The 17162-nt window shown below is 36.4% G+C and overlaps 1 protein-coding gene across 5 annotated transcripts in view; it reads left to right on the top strand.

Moving 5' to 3' along the window:
• The window catches only part of PMS1 (PMS1 homolog 1, mismatch repair system component), a 98679-nt gene that overhangs the window by 77289 nt on the left and 4228 nt on the right, over positions 1–17162 (top strand). For 3 of the 5 annotated variants that reach the window (XM_032637865.1, XM_032637866.1, XM_032637867.1), the window contains 3 exons: positions 8686–9165; positions 12540–12670; positions 16484–16644. In XM_032637865.1, coding sequence (XP_032493756.1) covers positions 8686–9165; positions 12540–12670; positions 16484–16644 — 772 coding nt within the window. The remainder of the gene's footprint in view (positions 1–8685; positions 9166–12539; positions 12671–16483; positions 16645–17162) is intronic. The other 2 variants (XR_004350764.1, XR_004350765.1) reach the window with 1 other exon arrangement.

Raw genomic sequence — 17162 nt, 5'->3', positions numbered from 1 at the left:
TGTTACTGTTAACCAAAAAGAAAAGACCTCTTAACTTTTTACCCAGTATAATTTTTGTTTTTAATAAATCTATTTATTTATTTTTTGCTGCGTTGGGTGTTTGTTGCTACGTGTGGGCTTTCTCTAGTTGCGGTGAGTGGGGGCTACTCTTCATTGCAGTGTGCGGGCTTCTCATTGCGGAGCACGGGCTCTAGGTGCACGGGCTTTAGTAGTTGTGGCACGTGGGCTCAGTAGTTTTGGCTTGCGGGCTCTAGAGCACAGGCTCAGTAGTTGTGGCACACGGGCTTAGTTGCTCCGAGGTGTGTGGGATCTTCCCAGACCAGGGCTCGAACCCGTGTCCCCTGCACTGGCAGGCGGATCCTTAACCACTGTGCCACCAGGGAAGCCCTTACCCAGTATAATTTTAAAAGGTCCATTACCTTGTTTGAAATTGAATTAAATTAGGTGGTTTGGATGTGTTCAGTTTATTTGAATTTATTTTTTTATTGTTGACTCTAAAGTGAGAAATAGTAACAAAAAAATTAACATTTAGCTATGAAACCATTACAAATTTAATCATATAATTTTTATTTTGAGTGTCATTATTATAGTGACCTTAACTTTACTAGTATATAATTATTAAATGTATGTAAGTTTTCTTTTGTTGTGCTCAGGGAATTGCTTCTTCTATGTTGATGATATAGCACATATTTAAGGAGCTCTTCACATCTAAAATTGACTTTTTTTTTTTTTTTCTTGCGGTACGCGGGCCTCTCACTGTTGTGGCCTCTCTTGTTGCGGAGCACAGGCTCCGGATGCACAGGCTCAGCAGCCATGGCTCACGGGCCTAGCTGCTCCGCGGCATGTGGGATCTTCCTGGACCGGGGCACGAACCCGTGTCCCCTGCACTGGCAGGCGGACTCTCAACCACTGCGCCACCAGGGAAGCCCTGACTCCTTATTTTATTGTTTAATTATTTCCTTTTTTTTTTTTTTTTTTAGTTGCCTGTACCTTAAATGGTTTTTTAAATTGGGTAAAGTTTAGCTGCTGTGAAATGCATAGATCTTAAATGTATATAGCTCAGTGCATTTTCATATGTGTACAATGATGAAACCACCACTGCAAACAAAATATAGAACATTTCCATCAGCCCAGAAGGTTCTTTAATGCTACCTAGAAACCAGTCTCCATTCTCAGCCACTATTTTGATTTCCGTCGCACTAGCTTGGTTTTTCCAGTACTTAAACTTCTTATATATAAAATCATAATGATATGTACTCCTTTATGTCCAGCTTCTTCCCCTCAACAAAATATTTTTGTCGTTTTCATCCATGTTTGTTGAATGTATGCATATAGTTTATTCTTTTTTAATCAGTAAGTAATACTCAGTTGTATAAGTATACCACAATTTGTTTTCTCAGTCTCGAGTTGATGAACATTGTGTTCTTTCCAGATATGGGATATTACAAATAAAGCTGTATTGTTTAGTTTCCAAATATTTGGAGTTTTTCTAAATATCTTATTGCTACTGAATTCTAATTAATTTTGTCATGGACAGGGAAAATACTGTTAGATTTAAATCTTTAGAAATTTATTGAGAATTATGCCCAGCAGCATATCTCGAAGAATGGGCATCTAAAAAGAATCTGAATTCTGTAGCTGTTAGATGTAGTGTTCTATAATGACAATTAAGTCAAGGTAGTTGATAGTATTGCTAAAATCTTCTTAAGGCTTTACTGATTTTTTTGTTTTGGTCTAATTCTGTCAGTGCCTAAGGGAGGGGCATTAAAGTCCCCAACTGTAATTCTGGATGTATTTCTACTTTTAGATCTGTAATTTTTTGCTTCACATAGTTTGAAGCTTTGTTGTTATTAGATCCATGCACATTTGTGATTGGTATACCTTCCTAATGATTCCCTTTGGTCATTATGAAATATTCCTGTTATCTGTGGAATTATTTCTTGTTTTGAAATTTATTTCATCGTATATTACTATAAGCTGCTGTTACGCTTACGATTTGCATGGTTTATCTTTTCCATTCTTTTACTTTCAAACTATCTGTCTTTTTCCCCCGTGCCGTGTAACTCTTGTAGACACATATAGCTGGAATTTGCTTTTTTATTTAAGTGGACTGCATTTTAATTTTGCTGTATTGGATAGTGCTTTATGTTCCTAGATTTAAAATAAATTTTAATTATTATAAAGGGTTTTTTTAACCCTTCATTGTATTTTAGTACTTTTTCCCCTGAGAGTTAGTGATGTTTTGATAGAAAAAGATTCTGTTGCCCATCTCTTGGTGCTTTTCCCTAAGAAATTAGACCAGAGTATTGCATAGGAAATTGATCAAATACTTGAAAGCAGCTTAGCAAATTGTGCTGAGCATAGATTAGCAGAATAAAGAACATTGTACTTATTTCAGTATGCAAAAGCAAAAGTAAATGTGAAAGTGAAACAAAAATATTCAACTATACTGAAGGTGAAGGTGTTTCTGACAAAGTGCATTTTCTAAATGTTGATAATTATTATAAAATATTATAAAATATTTTATATTATATATATAAATATATATTTGTATATTATATATATATTTATATATAAAAGTGACTACTAATATTATAAAATATTAGTAGTCACTTCATTTAAAATATTAATATTTAAAATTTTTAGGCATCTACTCTTTTTTTCCTTGAGATATAATTGACATACAGCACTGTATAAGTTTAAGGTGTACAGCACAATGACTTGACTTACATACATCGTAAAATGATTACCACAATAAGTTTAGTGAACAGCCATCATCTCATATATATACAACATTAAGAATTAGAAAAAAATGTTTTTTTCCCTTGGAACGAGCACTCTTAGGATTTACTTTCTTAACGCCTTTAATATACAACATACATCGATGTTAGTTATATTTATCATGTTTTCTTTGGATAAATACCCAGAGGTTGAATTGTTGGATCTTATATTAGGTCTAGTTTTAATTTTTTGAGGAATCTCCAGACTGTTTTCCATAGCGGTTGCACCAGGTTACATTCCCACCAACAGTGCACGAGGGTTCACTTTTTTCCACATCCACACCAAGTTATTTGTTGTGTTTAACATTTCTTACAAAGCTAGTTTTGTGGTACTGAACTCTTTTAGCTTTTGATTGTCTGTCAAAGTTTTTATCACTCCTTCAAATTTGAACAAAAGACTTGCTGGGTAGAGTATTCTTGGTTGTAGGTTTTTGCCTTTCATCACTAAATATATCATGCCATTCCCTCTGGCCTTCAGAGATTCTGCTGAAAAGTCAGCTGATAGCCTTATGGAATTCTCTTATGCATAACTTCTTGCTTTTCCCTTGCTGATTTTAATATACTCTCTTTATCTTTAATTTTTGCCAGTTTAATAGCAGTGTGTCTTGGTGTGGTCCTCTTTGGGTTGATCCTGTTTTGGACTATCTGTGCATCCTGGACTTCCTGGATGTCTGTTTCCTTTCCCAGGTTTAGAGAAGTTTTAAGCTAGTATGTCTTCAAATATGTTCTCTGCCCCTTTCTCTCTCTCTTTTCCTTCTGAGACCCCTATAATGAGAACATTAGTACACTTGACATAAGAGACTCCCAGAGGTCTCTTAAACTGTCCTCATTTCTTTTTATTCTTTTTTTCTGTACAACTTCAGTGATTTCCACTACTATGCCTTCCAGCTCACTGATCTGTTACTCTGTATCATCTAATTTACTATTGATTCTTTCTAGTGTATTTTTTATTTCAGTTATTGTATTCTTCATCTTTGTTGGGTTATCTTTGTATTTTCCTACTCTTTGTTAAAAACTTCTAACTTCTCACTGTGTCTGTCCATTCTTCTCCTGAGTTCTTTAAGCATCTTTATGATCATTACCTTGAACTCTATTGGGTAGATTGCTTATCTCCACTTTACTTAGTTCTTATGGGGTTTTATCATGTTCATTCGTTTGGAACATGTTTCTCTCTTGCCTCATTTTGCCTAATATGCTGTTTTTATTTCTATGTATTTGGTAGGTTCATTCCATTTCCCCCTCTTGGAGAAGTGGCCTTTTGTAGGAGACATCCTATGGGACCCAGTAGCACGCTCCTGTCTGGTCACCAGAGCTATATGCTTTAGTGGTGCCCTCTGTGTGGGTTGTGTGGGTCCTTCTGTTGTGGTGGGCTGACTACTGTGGGTGTGCTGGTGGTTGTGGCTGGCCCCCATTCCAGTTGGTCGCCATGCCCTGCCTTATACAAAGAGTGCCAGCTGATGGTAGGCAGGGCCATGTCCTGGTATGGCCAGAGGAGTCCTGGTTACTGGTGTGGGCTGCCCACAGGTAGATGGGGCCAGGTCATGAGTTGACTGGCTGTGGAATCCTGGGGGGTCCCGAGGCTAGTCCTGGCCCATTGGTGGGTGGAGCGGGGTCTCCAGGTGGCTGGCTGCTGGCTGGGGTTCCTTGATCTAGTGTCTGCCTGCTGGTAGGCAGAGGTGGTTCCTGACACAGCTTTCTGTATAGTTGTGGTGTCCCAAAGCTGCTGTTGGCCTGCTGGTGAGTGGGCCCAGTTCCTGACATGGCTAGCTGTGGAGTCTGGGGTGTCCCAGAGTAGGTATTGGCCCACTGGTGAGTGAGGCTGGGTCCTGGGGCTAGTGCCAGCACACTGGTGGGCAAAGCTGCGTCTTGGCATTTCTTGGTACAGGGCTTAGAGTTTCCAGGGCTGGTGTATGGGCCCAGGCCCAAGATGTCCTGGGTCTGTTGTCTAACCCCTGGCGGGCAGAGCTGGGTCCTAGCGTTTCCAGCTACAGGGCCTTGTGGGGTCCTAGAGTTGTTCTCTGCCTGCTGGTGCCAGGACCAGTTCCAGTGGCTTGCTGAATGTCCCAGGGCTAGTGCCCATGCACTGGTATGGGGAGCCGGATCCCGGGCCCTTTGGTAGATGGGGCTGGGTCCTAAGGGGCTGTTGACTCGGGTCCTGTGGCAGCTGGCCTGCTGGTGTGTGGTGCTGTGTCCCTGCCCAGCTAGCTGCTTGGCCTGAGGTGTCCCAGTACTGATGCTGACAGGCTGGTGGCTTGGGGCAGGACTGCATCCCAAAGCTAGTAAGCTAGAGGGAGGATTCCAAAATGGTGCCTACCAGCATTGCACATGGTAGAATGAGCTCCCTAAAATGGCTACTGCCAGTATCTATGTCCCCACAGTGAGTTCCATTTGCCTCCTGCCTCTGGGAGGCTTTCCCAGATCAGCAGGTGGGTCTGACCCAGATCCTTTCAGATTACTGCTTCTGCCCTGGGTCTTGGAGTGTGTGAGATTTTGTGTGTGCCCTTTAAGAGTGGAATCTCTATTTCCTTCAGCCCTCTGACTCTATTGAAAGTGAGCCTCACTAACATTCAGAGCCAAACGTTCTGGGGTCTTCTTTCCTGGAGCAGGACCCCTGAGCTGGGGATCCTAATGTGGAGCTCAGACCCTGTGCTCTTTGGAAAGAAGCTCTGTGATTGATATCATTCTCCTGTTTGTGGGTCTTCTCCCCTGGGGGTATGGTCTTGACTATATACCACAACTCCGTCCCTCCTACCCATCTCATTGTGGTTCCTTCTTTATATCTTTAGTTGTAGAAGATCTCTGCTAGTCTTTAGTTCATTCTAATCGATAGCTGCTCTGTAAATAGTTATAATTTTGTTGTGCCCATAGGAGGAGGTAAGCTCAGGATCTTCCTACTCCACCTTGTTGGTCACATCTTTACATCTCTGGATTTTGCTTTTGGAATTCAGTCTGACGGACTCTGCCTTTCAAATGCAATAGTTAGTCCATGTAATGTATTAATTGATATGGTTGTGTTTTGGTCTACCATTTTCCTATTCCTTCTCAGTTTTGTTCCTCTGTTCCTCCTTGTTTTGGGAGAGAGGCAGCCTCTTTAGGGTTAAAAGAATATAATTTCATATTTAATTTTAATTCCTCTATTGGCTTTGCCTTATTTTTTGCTCTGGGGAATACATTATACATCCTTAATTTATCATAATCTACTTAGAGTTAATAGGGTACCATTTTAGGGACTTCTGTGGCACAGCAGTTAATAATCCACCTGCCAATGCAGCAGACACAGGTTCGAGCTCTGGTCTAGGAAGATCCCATATGCCATGGAGCAACTAAGCCCGTGCGCCACAAGTACTGAGCCTGTGCTCTAGAGGCCACGAGCCACAGCTGCTGAGCCCACATGCCACAACTACTGAAGCCTGCGCGCCTAGAGCCCGTGCTCCACAAAAAGAGAAGCCACCGCAATGAAAAGCACATGCACTACAATGAAGAGTAGCCCCAACTCGCCACAACTAGAGAAAGCTTGCATGCAGCAACGAAGACCCAACGTGGCCAAAAATAAATAAATAAAATTAATTAATTATTTAAAAAATAGGGTACCATTTCACATAAACTATAAAAATGTTCCAAGTATAATTCCACTTACCACCCCTGTCCTTTACATAGTTGGTGTCATATATTTTACATCTACGTAAAAATACACCGCATCTTTAAATATTACTTTTAAAATTTAAACAGTTATCTTTCAAAGACATAAGAGAATTTTTCAAAAGATCTTTTTTTTTTCCCGTTTACCTACATAGTTACCATTTTTGGTGCTCATCATTTTTTCCTATACATCTGAGTTTCCATGTGGTGACATTTCTTAATAATGTAATTATGTTGGCAACAGATCTCAGCTTTCTTTTTGAAAATGTTTCATCTTCAAGTTTGAAGTAAATTTTTATGGATATAATTGAATCCTGGATTCTTATAGCACTTAAAAGATGTTATTCACTGTTATCTGGCTCTACATTGCTTATGATGAGAAGTTATATCCATCATTTGTTGTGGTGCTCCTTTTTTGTAACATCTTTTTTTTTTCCTCCTATGTACTTCTAAGATTTTATCTTTATCTTTGGTTTTCAGCAGTTTGATTCTAATGTACTTAAGCTGTGGATTTCTTTGCATTTTTCCTGCTTTGGGTTCACTGACCTTGAATCTGTAAAATGTTGCATTTATCCAAATTGGGTAACTTTCAGCCATAATTTCTTTGACTATTTTTACCCCATTACTTTTTTTTTTTTTTTTTTTTTTGGCTGCATTGGGTCTTGTTGCTGTGCACAGGCTTTTTCTAGTTGCGGCAAGCAGGGGCTACTCTTCATTGTGGTGCAAGGGCTTCTCATTGCAGTGGCTTCTCTTGTTGTGGAGCACAGGCGCTAGGCACACGGGCTCAGTAGTTGTGGCTCGCAGGCTCTAGAGTGTAAGCTCAGTAGTTGTGGCTCATGGGCTTAGTTGCTCCGCAGCACATGGGATCTTCCCGGACAAGGGCTTGAACCCATGTCCCCTGCATTGGCAGGCGGATTCTTAGCCACTGTGCCACCAGAGAAGTCCCTACCCCATTACTTTCATATTTTTTATCTGGGACTCGAATTACATATATGTTAGGTTGCTTGTTTTGCCAAAGTCACTGAAGTGTTTTTTCAGTCTTCCAATCATTTTTCTCTCTGTTGTTCATATTGGATAATTTCCTTTGATCTGTCTTCAAATTTCCTGATCCTTTCTTTTGCCATCTCTTATCTGCTGTTAAGTGTACCCAGTGAATTTTTCATTTCAGATATTCTATTTTTTAGTTTTAGAATTTCCATTTCCATTTGGTTCATTTTATAATTTCCCTTCTCTGTTGAGATTACCCCTTCTAGTCTCTCATTGTGATCATCTTTTTCTTAAGTCCTTAAATATATGTAAAGACCAATTAAAAAAATTTTTTTTTGCAGTTCCGACATCTACATCATCATCTTGAGGTTGGTTCTTACTGTCCACTGTTTTTCTTTACCATAACTCACGTTTTCCTTTTTTATTGCTTGAGTGGTAACTTTTGCTTGTATAATGGACATTGTGGTTGATACGTTGTAGAAACTCTGGATTCTGTTATCTTCTGAAAAGTGTTGGGTTTTGTTCTACCACGCATTTAAATTGCTGACAGATCACCTGGAGCTTAAGGAGACTTTGTTTTACACTTCCTTAGGCAAAGACTGTTTAAATTTTGCTGTTAGTCCTAGGGCAGCTTCCTTAGTTCTAGAACATTGTTTTTTGTTTTGTTTGTTTGTTTGTTTTTGTTTTGTTTCCTTACTCCTAAGATGTAAGATGTAGCCCTCCTCCAGTTTTAATTGAAAGCCCAAAGTGTTTTCCAAGTCATCTAATTTTGTGGGATTTAAACTCCAAACTCTGTTTCTCCTGCAGCAGGCAACCACTGAAATCTCTGTTTAGCTTATTTAGCCTTCTAGTGGTTATTTTCTTCTAGATTCTCACACAGGATTTTCTCCCTCAATTTCCAGCTGTTTTGGAAGCAGGGAGTTCTGTGTTCTGATGACTCAGTCTAATAAGAGTGCAGCTTTCTGACTGAGTTCTTGCTACTCTTCCTTAATGCTCTGGGGACTGCCCTCTGGGTAAAAGTGGTATAAATGTGGATCTCTTTTTTCAAGGGTTGAATCCATTACAAATTCTGCATGCTTTTCAGTGCCTATTTTAAATGGTTGATTTCTGTATTTTGTTCAGATCTTATGGTTATAGTAAGGTGGGTTAATCCAATACGAACTCCTTTGTCGTTACTGAACCTGGAATACCAGCTCTTTATTTTTTATAAAATTTGCTTCGGATGGTTAATGTATTTCTCATTATGACTTCATTAGTTCTTTTTTATCTCTATTCATAGATATGAAGAGAAGGCTACTAAAGACTTGGAAAGATACAATAGGCAAATCAAGAGAGCCATTGAACAGGAGTCGCAAGTATCATTAAAAGATGGAAAAAGAAGGATAAAACCCACCAGTGCATGGAATTTGGCACAGAACAAGTTGAAAACTTCATTATCTAATCAGCCAAAACTTGATGAGCTCTTTCAGTCCCAAATTGAAAAAAAAACCCAAAACATTAAAAAAGTTCAGATCCAATTTTCTATGGAAAACTTAAAAAAGAATTCTGATAAACATAGGAAATTTGACTTAGAAGAAACGGATGAATCTTACTTGATCCACAATCTCAAGTTTCCTGATGCATGGCTAATTACATCCAAAACAGAGATAATGTTATTAAATCCATACAGAGTGGAAGAAGCTCTCCTATTTAAAAGACTTCTTGAGAATCACAGACTTCCTGCAGAGCCACTCGAAAAGCCAATTATATTAACAGAGAGGTATGGTGAAGTAATATAATTTTTTTTACTCTAAGAACATTTATTGAAATTGAAGGTAAAAAGTTGAAAGTGTTTCCTAGCAGGGAAAAGTGGTATTTATTTAAAGAAATTTTTGTAATTTGATTTCAAATATTTAATGGAATTGCTTTTAAATAAATAATTTTAAAATATTCTAGGTAGTTTACTTCTGCAGTTAATAAATATCAAGCTCAGTTCCCCCCTGTACATTAGTGATTTCCCCAGGGTAGTTTTGACATTGGATCACCATGACTCTTCTTCATTGTGCACTCTTTGTTTTAACATTTCAAACATATACCAAAACAGAATTATTCAATGAATGCCTTTATCAACAATTATCAAGATTTTGCCACATTTACTGTCTGTCCTTGGTATATATATATATATACATACATACATACATACATACATACACACATGTATGTTTTTCCTTTTGCTAAAGGATTTAGAATGATTCCCATCCTTAGAATTTTCAGTATGTTTCTCTCTAAAATGGCCATTTTCTTAGCCACAATGCCTTTTTTCGTGCATTACACAATACTAATTCCTTGGAATTGTTCCTCATTGTCTCAGAATGTCTTTTTATAGTTTTTAAATTAAGTTTAATTTATATCTAAATGAGGTCCAACCATTACATTTTGCTTTGTATTTTAAATCTCTTCTAATATCACACCGTTAATGTATTGTAGATTCTTAGTTGCTTGTTCATTGGAATATCCCATTGTCTCTATTTGTCTCTCTTGCTTTCTTGTGATGGTGTTTAACTTGTTTTTCCCTCTCCTTTTTTTTTTTTTTTTTTTTTGCGGTACATGGGCCTCTCACTGCTGTGGCCTCTCCCGCTGTGGAGCGCAGGCTCAGCGGCCATGGCTCAAGGGCCCAGCCGCTCCGCGGCATGTGGGATCCTCCCGGACCGGGGTACGAACCCATGTCCCCTGCATCGGCAGGCGGACTCTCAACCACTGCGCCACCAGGGAAGCCCCCCTCTCCCATTTTTAAATGGAAGTTAGCTCAGGAGGATTGAATAGATTTAGATTCTACTTTCTGGTAAGACTGCTTAATAGGTGGTGCTATGTACTTCATATTTCATCACATCAAAAGGCACTTATCACTGGGTTCAGCTGCTGACAACCTGATGTTCCATCTTAAAGTTCCCCAATAACCTTTCCATCTAATGGTTTTATCCATTGATGATTGTTGCGTGAACTAACTTTATGATAGATTGTAAAATGGGGGTATTTCCTTTTCATATCCTATGTGAGCAAATTGTTTTCTGTAAAAACAAATAACTGTTAAATAATCTACTAACATTTTACTTTTTTGTACTTAATATTTCTTTTTTAGTGTGACGTAGGTAGAAGAAATTATATTTATGACAAAGGAGATAAAAACCTGAAATTAAAAAGATGACAATTTGCTTTGGAGGCCAACATTCTGTTTCAGACTTCCAAGAATAAATCAGAAATCATTTAAAAAATGTATTTAAACCCTTGTGTTAAAGACCCTGCCTCCAGAAAGAAAAACAGGCCAGACCAAAAAAAATTTGATAAAGCTATCTTTTTAATTAAGGCAATAGTAATCACAGTAATTAAAACCCAGTGTCTTTTACAGTATTCTTTTAAGACCGGCTAGGAAACTGTCAAAGAAAGAATTAAAAAGAATTAATACAGCCTTAGGCTTAATTAAAACAGTTCAAAAATCTGATAGTACTTTTCTTTTTCTTCACTTAAAAAGAGCTAGGGTGTATTTGTATACTCCACTGCTTTTCTAAATGGCATTCATAAATTTTCATTTAGATCTCAAAAATATTTTTGTGCTTTATGAATTATAGGTTTTTAAAAATATTCTTCTTTGTGGCATTCTGTTATTTAAAAACAAATAAAAGTTATTATTTGGGGTCCATACTGGCCTGAGAATAAATCTTTCTTATTTGAACATGGACAGTAACAAAGCTTAATTCAAAATTGTTTTCACCTTTCTTCTGAAATATGACATCCCCATCACAGTTAATAATATAAGTTTTTAAAAACTGAGTCATAAAGAAGGTAATTATGGGTTGGGCTCAATTTTCGTGTCAGAGTTCTAATGCAGGTTGTGTAGTTTATCTCTCAACGGAGTATATAATTTAGAGATTATAAAATACAAAGAGCTCAATAATAATAACAATAATGGCTCATATTTATTGAGCTCTTACTATATGATAGGAACTTTACTAAGCCCCTTGCTTTCATGATCTTATCTTCACAATAACCATATGAGAGGTATCCACATTTTAACGAGGAAACTGAAACACAGAATGTTAAGTAACTTACCAAGGTTCATACAGTCAGTATATAAGCAGTGGATCCAGCATTCCAATCTTGACAGTAACTGTAGACCCTGCACCACTAATTTCTATACTATATCATTATCACCACCACTACCACTGCCCCCGGCTCTCAGATTGATCTTCTCAATGTTGGGTTAGACCAGACAGCACACATCTGCTATATAGCCAAAGTTCTCCTCTCCATGATATCTGCTCTTATAGCCAGTGGGGTCCTCAACCTTTCAGAGGTGATAAGCAAAGACATCATCTATTCATTTAATTTTCAAGGGGGACAAGATTTTAATGAAGAAGTAGCAGCTCATCATCCTGCACTGGATAGAATATAGAACAGTGCCTTATTTACATAGGTGTCAACTGTAACTGACACATTATTGTAAATAACATGTTACGAAGCACCTGACCAAGCCTAAAACCAGCATGAAACATTAATTTGTGCCCTAGATAATCTTTGGCCACCTCAAAATTTTATTTTGGGCTAGTACCACTCAGCGTATGCCACCTTTGGCAAACATACCATGCCTATAGTATACTGGAGGTATCTCTCCCAAGCCCTGAATTACTTTTATAAGTTCTTGGGAGAAAAAGATACATGCTTATCTTCTTATTGAAGAAACCTTGACTAGCAATAGACTATTACACAGGATGGGCTACATCAATAACTTGACAATGTGTCTTTGTAAATAAAGGTATAAAATGACGTTATTTATAAATAAAGTTTTCATTTGTATTATAGAGAGAGTACTTTTTAAATTTCACATTTAGTTTGTGAAACTAACTAACATTCTAGAAGATAGTTTCTGTCTTTTGTGTCTATTCTTCCTCCTTTCTGTACACTGTATATATGGTAGGTCTACGAAGTATTAACAGAAATGTAAAAAGGTAAAGTTTCTCACAGGGCTCCTTATACCTTTGTATTTTGGTTAGTGATAATAACACTTTTTAAAGGGCCGTCGGATTAACTTTTCTCCGTAAATTCTCTTATTTCACTTTACGTATTTAATAAGTTAAAGGGCCATAATTTCTTTTTCAGTCTTTTTAATGGATCTCATTATTTAGAGATTTTACATAAAATGACAGCAGATGACCAAAGATACAGTGGATCAACTTACCTGTCCGATCCTCGTCTCACAGCAAATGGTTTCAAGATAAAATTGATACCAGGTATGATAATGCGGTTTAATACTTCCTGACTTGGAAAAATAAGTCTTGTTCCAAAAGTTACTTTTGAGTTGCATAATTTACAGATATCACGGTATATTTTTGTCTCACCAAAAGTACAGCGTCAGCTTTGTAAAAACAGTCATATTTCAGAAAGATCACCTCTGCCTGAAACAAGCAAGTTTAGCATCTCTTTCAGTCCATTGCCTTGTATTTTAGCATTTCCATAACTAATCAAGTAATTGTAATTTTTGCCATCCTTTGTCACAATATGCAAACTGCCTGCAGTGTTTAACTAAATTATTAAATACTCCTTAGATGATGAAGCAGAAATAGACATGTAGGGTACTAGAATTGACTAACAAAATGAAACATCTCTTTTCCTTTTTTAAAAGCATTTACTTGTTTTGCCAATTAGATGTGTAGCATCAACAGTCTTACTGTTTGGAGAGTGGATGATTTGATTCCATGGCTTTGCTAAAAAACCTGTCATAATACTGTTTGCTTACTGTGGAAATTCACTAGGTGGGGAGAAAAAAGAAAATTCTTCTGGCTAGGAGACTTCGGTTTTCCTGGCTGGCCCCTCCTCTCTTCTTTCATAGTTTCCATACTTAACTGCCTTCTGCCCTAGCTACCTAGGCCAGTCTTGTCCTATTACTTTGCTTTCATCTGGTATCAAGCAGCACAAAGGTACCAGGAAGAGTGATTCCACTGTCCCTTCCTCCACCCTCCCCTAAACTTGCCATGACCAAAGTGTACAAAAACAAAACAATGTAGAAAATTTTTAAAGGATTGTTTTACTGAGACATGAAAAGAAAATAAGTAAAAACAATGTACAAAACCATGAAATGGAATATATACAGAAAATGCTTTGGTGTTCCAAACTTTAACTTTATTGACTAGCAGTTTTAAGAAAACCTACCCAGAACTTCTTTCCTCCTAACCTCAATCCTGGATATTTAGATTTGGAGTAAAGAGTTAGTCCAAATCCCACCTCTGCCATTTAAAAACACATGTTGTAGGGAAAGTCAGTTGGCCTCAGTGTTACCTCATCAATAACAACTAATAATTATTATGTGCATGGCAGTAGTCTAAGTATTTAATGTATTAATTCATTTGATCTTTCTAATAGCCCTGTGGTTCTGTTACTGTGCCCATTTTTTATAAATAGAAAAATTGAGGCATGGAGAAACTAAGTTTGCCTAAGGGTACAGACTAGTGGTAGAACCAGGATATGAACCCAAGCAATCTGCCTTTAAAACCAACTCTAACTAATTTATGTTGATTTCCTATTAAAATTGATGTATTTACTTCATGAAGTTGTTAGCACTAAACTAGGTACTTAGGTAAATCAGCATAGTACTTGGCAATGGTATGTGTTCAGATATTCTCTTTTCTTCCAGCACCCCCTTTCTGACCTGAACTGACTTGTAGTCATTTTTTTGGTCCTCCTAGAAATCTTTCATCCTCAGGACTTCTGACGTTTTAAAATTTTATTTGAAGCGTGAAGCAAGGAGTTTATGTATGTGTATGTGTGTGTGTAGCAAGATTTTTTTTTCTTAATCTATTTTCATAATTATGTGGCATTGGTGGCAGGTACTTTTTTTTTTCATGAAAGATGTTATCACAACAATTTTTTTTAAGTTAGGATAACTACCTGCCTGTTCCAAGAGCATGTTTGTTTTTGAGTTACCCAGTAAGTTTCTGTGTCACAGATGCTTTCAGCTCTCAGCTTGTAGAGAATGTTTTTAAGTCCTGTAAATGCCAGGTACTTTGCATGGTACCAAAGATATGGAAATGAATAAGCCAGTCATCTGCGAACTGACTTGATTTGATCGGAATTAACTTTACTTCGATTATCATCAGCATTATTTCTCTTCTCAGTAACAGATCAAGTTAAAGGCATTCGTTTTTTTCCTTCATTTTTTTAAAACCATTTTTTCATTCATTAATTTTTATGTCATGTTTTCTTAAAGACCATTTCTCCGTCTTTTAGTGAGAGTTTTGTTGTATTGGACTAACTTTTGATCAGCAGTTTGCCAGTTGTCATAAAACATCTTTAGATAAAAGCACTTGAAAGAGGAAGAATACATCTGGCTTTAAGGAAAAAGATTCTGAATGTGACCCTAAGAACTTTGCTTGTTAATGAGAATAGCTTTTGTTCTGTATCAATAAGAATTACACATTTTAGGAACTGAAAACTTGTCAAACCACTTATTGAAGTATTTTCGGGAAATTGGGAAGCATTTCACAGAATTTTATGGAAACTTCTTGAACATGATTCCAAATGTCTCTAAGTTTTCCATATCTAAATTTTGCAAGCACAGATATTAAAATATTGCTCCGTTTCCTTGTTTGTTGCCATATACTTTTTACCCATATCCACAAATAATTCTGTGAAATGTGTATAATTTTCCAGCATTCATGTAGACAGTATTAGACTTTTCAGTCAAATCATACTGTAAATGGTATAGAAGCAACAATAGTGAAAAGTCTCTTGACTGATAAATTTTACTATCTGTATAAAAAGATGTGAACTGGAATATTCTGCTACTTCCTCTTTGCCTATCTAAACCCTGTTTCAAGTCCCATTTAAGTTCCCCTGGTTGCTCAAACTCTCATTTTGTCTTCCTTCACTGAGCTCTGTATTTTACCCCTTAACACTTGATTACGTATTTCTTATATTATTCTCCAGTTGTTTCCAGGGAATAACATTAGGATGCCTTCTCTGTTTAGTATACCACCAGTTCATCTGCCATTCAGGTCAAGGAACTAGTCTGTAACTGGGAACAGGTTAGGAATAGGGTCGTTGATATCTCAGGACCTGAAACTCTTCAAGCTACATCACTCCTCTTTTAAAATTTTTCCATTGATAGCTACCACTTACCAACATGGGACTGTCTCTTTTTTTTGTTTGTTTTTTTACTTATAGGTACTTATAGGTAACATTTTGTGGTCTCCAATATTAAGAACACTGTTACACAGATATAACCAAAGAAAACAAATTTCTGCTATTTTCTAAAATCATAAAATGCATTCTAAAGCCAAATTTGATGCTTGGGAATATATGCTGTTATGGATATTTTACCCCACTATATATCCACTCATGTTGCTACTTTTTAGTTTTATTTTAATCACTAAATTATTTAGTTTAAATAATAGATAATATGTCAGATTTAAACATTATTCTAGTAAAATAAACATTAGTATTTCATTTCCTCAAATTGCTAATATATTAATAAGTTACTATAGTGGTAATCATTTTGTAGTTTATATGTGTTTATCAACACTTTGTACACCGTAAACTTACACAGTATTATATGTCAAATATATCTCAATAAAGCTGGAAGAAAATAAGTTACTATGTGAGTATTTTTATAATAACCTGTTAAGTTAAACTAATCATAGAAATAATTCAGGTTTTTAGATATTAAACCAGTAGGCTAGAATTTGAACAGCAGCAGTTGTTAAAACATTTAAACCAGTTTTATTTTAATAAATAATAATGGGGCTCCATTTTCTCTCCAAAGTAAGAAATGTTCTAAATAAATGTAGGGAACAGAACAACAGTAACTGAGATTAAATTAAATGATGTAAAGCACTTGAGCACTTACGACTTAATGTGAATGTGAAATCCTATGCGAAATTATTATTTGTTCTTCAACTAAGGAACAAAACTTTTTCCTGACTCTATTAAATTCTAATGAAGGTTAACTAAATATTTTAACAGTGATTTTGTTTTTAATAGACATTTTCTGGAATATAGTTTAAACAAAACTAACTATATATGTGGTTTTATTTATTTTTTTCCTTTAGGAGTTTCCATTGCTGAAAACTACTTGGAAATAGAAGGAATGGCTAATTGTCTTCCATTCTATGGAGTGATGGATTTAAAAGAAATTCTTAACGCTATATTAAACAAAAATGCAAAGGAAGTTTATGAATGTAGACCTCGCAAAGTGATAAGTTATTTAGAGGTATGCATTATTAGCTTATGTAGATTGTCTAGGTTTTAAGATACTTAACTTTTCCTTAATAAAATAGTAAATGGTTTCAAAATAGTAAAGTTTCTATAAGGCTTATTATCTGTTTGCAAGAGGAAATACTATTTTAAAAAAAAAATTCCATTAAAAGTTTCACATCATGGACTGGTTGTGGTAAACTCTATCATGGATCCTTACTATAACATTATTTCTTGAATACATATTGAGGAAGAGCCTTATGCATGAGACACTCTGTGAAGTTTTTTGTTTTGTTTTGTTTTGTTTTGTTTAGAAGGGATTCAAAATTGCTCCACCTTGATGCCAAACACTTGTCTAAAAAGAACTGTAATGTATGTGATTTTTAAGCCCTGATCTCTTCAAGAGCAAAAGAGGGGAGGGGGAATGAAAAATGTAGATTATTGAATAAATGGAAATTTTCATTTTCTAGCAGTATCTACCACAGATGAGAAGTAAAAGTGGATTAAAAAATAAATTCAAAAGTAATAGAGGAT

Source organism: Phocoena sinus, chromosome 7, assembly GCF_008692025.1.
Source record: "Phocoena sinus isolate mPhoSin1 chromosome 7, mPhoSin1.pri, whole genome shotgun sequence".
NCBI classification, from domain to species: Eukaryota; Metazoa; Chordata; class Mammalia; order Artiodactyla; family Phocoenidae; genus Phocoena; species Phocoena sinus.
This window is presented reverse-complemented; position numbering and strand designations above follow the sequence as displayed.